At 33.6% G+C, this 6,000-nt stretch overlaps 1 protein-coding gene across 1 annotated transcript in view; it reads left to right on the forward strand.

Moving 5' to 3' along the window:
* Nucleotides 1-2,080, forward strand: part of LOC143046030 (uncharacterized) — a 20,441-nt gene extending 18,361 nt beyond the window's left edge. The window contains exon 10 of the mRNA XM_076218981.1: nt 1,834-2,080. Within this exon, the coding sequence (XP_076075096.1) occupies nt 1,834-1,960 (127 nt within the window). The 3' untranslated portion in view covers nt 1,961-2,080. The remainder of the gene's footprint in view (nt 1-1,833) is intronic.
* The last annotated feature ends 3,920 nt before the right edge of the window (nt 2,081-6,000 follow it).

The following is a 6,000-nucleotide window of genomic DNA, read 5'->3' on the forward strand; positions in this document are numbered from 1 at the left end:
ATGTTTCTCATTTCAGATTTCAGAAATTAAAAAAGAAAATTTCTAAAAATATTTTTTTTTTGAGGGGATTAATATTCAACAGCATTGTGTATTGCTCAAAAGCAAAAAAAAATTTAAGTTCATTAGACCACATTCATTCCGAGTCAGAAACCTATGCTGTGGTTATGGTCCCAATAGTTTAGGAATTAGGGGCCAAAAAGGGGGCCCAAATAAGCATTTTTTTAGTTAAGTTCTTCCAATACAGTTATTCTGTCAGAAACCTAATAAGTGTCAAATATTTAATCACAATCCAAATTCAGAGCTGTATCAAGCTTGAATGTTGAATCCTTACTTGCCCCAATTGTTCAGGGTTCAACCTCTGTGGTTGTATGAAGCTGAGCCCTGCGAAGCATCTGGTTACTTCATGGATACCGTATCATACGAACATATAATCTAGAGAATACATCAAAATATATGAAAATGCACTTTGAACTATACTTATCAGGGCCTTTTATTGCTGACTATGCGGTATGGGCTTTGTTCATTGTTGAAGGCCGTACAGTGACCTATAGTTGTTAATGTCTGTGTCATTTTGGTCTTTTGTGGATAGTTGTCTCTTTGGCAATCATACCACATCTTCTTTTTTATATTTACCTATGTAATATTTAAAAAAACAAACTAAACTATGATTTTTATATCCCCACCTATGATGAGGGGCATTATGTTTTCTGTACTGTGCATCCATTTGTTCGTCCTTTGGTCCCTCTGTCCAGTTTCAGGTTAAGGTTTTTGATCCAGGTTCTTGGGTAGTATTTGAAGAAGTTGAAGTCCAATCAATTGAAACTTAGACCCCGTTCACACTAGGACATTTTTATCGATTTAAACTAGACCGGTTTACTTAAGATCGATTTAAGGGCCAATGTGAACGCTTTGAATCGATCTTCAATCGGTCTAAACTAAAACACCAAAAGAGGTAGTTTAGTTTGAATCGATCTAAAGGAAACCGATCTTACTTTAAATATGAACGCAGAGATCGGTTTAAACTAGTACGATTAAATCGAAAATAACGTATACGCATGTACAGCGCCAAAACTATCTCAGAGGTTCGTTGTTTAACCCATATTTCTCTGTTTACAGACATTTAAAACAAACTGAAAACATTTTGTCTTCGCCATCGCATATATTTGCGAAATCTGTGTCTTCCTTTCTTATTATGATTTTTCAGTTTTCTTTTCAGGAACCGCAATATTTCGTCGTGTTGTAACTTCGTTACTACAGATATTTTTTTTTTCAAAATTAAAGAAAACGGCAATAACACCTGTACCAAAATGTTTACTTCTGATTCAGGAGAAATAATAACTTTATCCATTTTCACAGTGTGTGTGTCAGAGTATCAATAGATGAATTTAATAAATCAGTTCTATTTATACACTATGTTTACAGTTTTACGGGTAAAAAGGTTAGATCGATTGCGTTTTTAATTGTAGTGTGAATGCAGTGGATCGGTTTAGACCGATAGAGATCGTTATGGTTAAAGATAATGTGAACACTAACTGGTTTTATTTAGATCGCTTCAAATTAGATTGATTAAAAAAAATGCTAGTGTGAACGGGGTCTTAGTATACATGTTCTTTATATGATCTTTCTAATTTTAATGCCAAACTACCCCAAGTGCATGGTCCACTGAAGATAGAAAATGATACTGTGAGTGGGGCATCCTAGTACTATGGATATATTCTTGTTATCTTTTAAATTCTAAATTATAAATTTTAAAAGTAAGTCAGACTTCCAGTGTAGATATTGGATGATGAAGTATGCAAATATTGATTGACCTTTTGATTTTATCTTTTCCAGGTTGTTTAAGGGAACAAACAAGAAAGTACAAGAATCAGATATAGAGACAGGCACCTTACACAGAGCATTGTTTAAAACTGGTGTTACACAGCCTTCAAAACTTGTTACTTTTACTGTCAAAATATAAACAAAATCATCATCTTATTATTATTCATTTGTTTTAATCATAATTCTGTAAGGGAAGACGGTGTATACTAATATTTTGGTAGGGAATGGAGTTTAAGTAGTATAAAATGATTGAGATTAACAGTTTGGACATTTTTTTTATTTATAAGATGATATTTAACTTCTCTCCACACCAACTTAAATACTGTGGATTCAATATTATTTGTTGGATACCAATATCTGTGGATTTCATGAGTACAGGTGAACAGGAAGTTAAATGTTCAACAACTAACAAATGTTCTATACGCTTGTATGCAGATAAAGGCAAAACCACAAAATTAAATATCCATGAACATGTAAGTTTTTTATCGACAAAAATTGTTACCCACGAAAATAAATGAATCCACTGTATTACAAATAGGTCTATATCCATTGAGATGAAATCCAGAAAATAAAATTACAAATGTGACAACAAAGGTCCAGTCTAGATATATATGTTTAGTAATGAAGATAATCTACTTATGCAGTTGAATAGAAAGAGATTTTGGATACACAAGTATTTACCATTGAATGTAAGGCTTATTAATGTGCCATGCACCATCTACATCCAGGTTTTTTTTTCTGAATAGAAAAAAAATATCATATGATTCATATCATTGTATGTATATACTGGTTGTTATTGTGATTTTATGACAACATTTATAATAAAATTTTAAATCACTTCACATCATCCAAATCACCAACTGGGAACATAAATGATTCATAATCCCACCAACACCATCATTAGTGTATTTACATCATAACTTCACTTTAGAATTTACTTTCAAACAGTTTTAATGTTGTGAAAAAGACAACTGCATTGGTGACACAAATTGAATTAACACTATTGTTCAACAACAGGTCCTATAATTCAGACAAAACAGGTCCTATAAGTCAGACAAAATTTAGTTGTATGATAATGATGAAATGAAAAGTTGTTAATAAATTTCATTTGGTCTATAATGGTAGTTTTAATATGACAGAATGTTATTTAACTATTATGATTTTGTTATGCTAGTATTCTTCATTTATATATTGTATGAAAGTGCTGTGATTGTAGATAACCTATCAGATTATAGGCCAGGTGAGATGAAGCCATCACTTTGCATTCAACAATTATCATTAAAACTTCTGAAATATTTTTTTTTATTTTTCAACACTGACATAATTTTGAAAGAAATTTGGTAGGAGATGAGTATCTATTTGTCTTGATACAAATGCACAAGGGCAAATATGGCAAATATATTCCAGCTATGAAAAATACGAAAATCCATCGTAATAATAAATAATTTCTTATTTTTCATTGGTTAAGCAACATATATTGTAGTGATGTCTTTGAATACGAATATGCTAACAAGATAAGTAATTCTGACTTGTGTAAGCTTGTAATATTATGACATCTTGATCAAATATATTGTTACAATATGATACATAGTGGTTTATTTACGTATTGAAGAGGTCACAATATTTCTAAAATTCAAATTAGTGATTGTTCATTGTCATGATAAACTTTTTTATGACATACCTCTGATGTAACTAGAAACTCCTACTCACTCCCCTATTATACCAATGAGCAAATTTAAGCCAACATTTACCAAAGTGATGTGTATTTAATACATCTGATACCTTTGAACAGATTATAATTAAAATTCACCTCAGTCAAATTACAAGACAACTCTGCACATATTGAATTTCTTATACCATAGATTTAAGCTAAACTTTACCTCCTTGTTGTAGCAAGGAAATCCCTGATTACACACCCCATAAACCACAGAAAATACTTAAGCCAAACTTTACCTCCATGTTATAGCAAGTAAATCCCTGTTAACACCCCCTAAAACAAATTTTACTTTTGTATAATGCTATTATGTCGTCTGCCTCTTCGTCCGAAAATGCATTTAGTTTCTGGACAATAACTTAAGGGTTCATGTTGTTTATTTTTTAGTTTTCTATGTGTCATGTGTACTATGGTTTGTCTGTTTGTCCTTTTAATTTTTAGCCATGCTGTTGTCAGTTTATTTTCGATTTGCCCCAACCGTTCAGGGTTCAACCTCTGCAGTCGTATAAAGCTGCGCCCTGCAGAGCATCTGGTTATACGATGCAAAAATTAAAAAAAATTGGTTGTGTATTGGTATCACGTGGTCAGCATCATCCGAAGACAGATGGTTTCCGGATAACTTTAGTATGAGTAAATAGAAATCAATAAAATTTTAACACAATGTTTATAACCATAAAAGGAAGGGTGGAACATGTTTCGGGGGTTATGGTCGCAAAGGTTTAGGAATTAGGGGCCAAAAAAGGGGCCCAAATAAGCATTTTTGTAGTTTTCAGTTGATAACTTGTGTTTAAGTTTATAAATCTCTCAGAAATTATACCACAAGTTTCCTTACTACAAAGGGATGGTTCAACATCCGTTTTATCCGTTAAACGTCCGGTAGAAGTCCGTTGGTGAATTTATCTTCCAGACCTCCAACTGATGTATAACGGACACGTAACGGATACAAAACGGAAACGAAACGGACGAGTACCATACAAAACGGACGCCGAACGGACGTTCAAAGTTTTGAACATGCTTAAAATTTTCCACCAAACAGAACGGACGCCGACGGATAAAACGTACGCTTAACGGACATGCAACGGATATGGACGGACGTCTAACGGATAAGAACGGACGTCTAACGGACATGAACGGATTGAAAAAAAGTTATCCGTTAGGCGTCCGTTCGAGCTATCCGGTAAGGTGTGACCGAGGCTTTAACAAGTAAATCTCTGCTAAAATACACATCTGATACCACAACATATTGGAGCTCAGTGTTGTAACAAGTAAATCCTTGCTAACATGCTTTTGATACCACAGAACATATTTGAGCCAAACATGACCTTAGTGTTGTGTATAACAAGCAAATTCCTGCTTACTTGCTTCTGATACCACAGAACATACTTGAGCCAAACTTTACCTCAGTGTTACAAGTAAATCTGTGTTTACACACATCTTATATCACAGAACATATTTTATTCAAACTTTACCTCAATGCTTAACAAGACAATCTCTGCTTACTTCTTTTTGATACCATTAAACAGATTGATACCAAACTTTACCACAGTGCTATAACAAAACAATCATTGCTTGAACCTTTCTGGTACCACTAAACAGATTGATACCAAACTTTACCTCAATGCTTAACAAGACAATCTCTGCTTACTTCTTTCTGATGCAACTAAACAGTATACCTAACTTCATCTCCATGCTAAAACAAGACAATCTCTGCTTACACACACTTATAATGCAACTAAACAGTATACCTAACTTCACCTCCATGTTAAAACAAGACAATCTCTGCTTACACACACTTCTGATGCAACTAAACAGTATACCTAACTTCACCTCCATGCTAAAACAAGACAATCTCTGCTTACACACACTTCTAATGCAACTAAACAGTATCCCTAACTTCATCTCCATGCTAAAACAAGACAATCTCTGCTTACACACACTTCTAATGCAACTAAACAGTATACCTAACTTCACCTCCATGTTAAAACAAGACAATCTCTGCTTACACACACTTCTGATGCAACTAAGCAGTATACCTAACTTCACCTCCATGCTAAAACAAGACAATCTCTGCTTACACACACTTCTGATGCAACTAAACAGTATCCCTAACTTCATCTCCATGCTAAAACAAGACAATCTCTGCTTACACACACTTCTAATGCAACTAAACAGTATACCTAATTTCACCTCCATGTTAAAACAAGACAATCTCTGCTTACACACACTTCTGATGCAACTAAACAGTATACCTAACTTCACCTCTATGCATTAACAAGACAATCTCTGCTTACACACACTTCTAATGCAACTAAACAGTATACCTAACTTCACCTTCATGTTAAAACAAGACAATATCTGCTTACACACACTTCTGATGCAACTAAACAGTATACCTAACTTCACCTCTATGCTAAAACAAGACAATCTCTGCTTACACACACTTTAATGCAACTAAACAGTATACC

The sequence above is a fragment of the Mytilus galloprovincialis genome, chromosome 9, assembly GCF_965363235.1.
Source record: "Mytilus galloprovincialis chromosome 9, xbMytGall1.hap1.1, whole genome shotgun sequence".
NCBI classification, from domain to species: domain Eukaryota; kingdom Metazoa; phylum Mollusca; class Bivalvia; order Mytilida; family Mytilidae; genus Mytilus; species Mytilus galloprovincialis.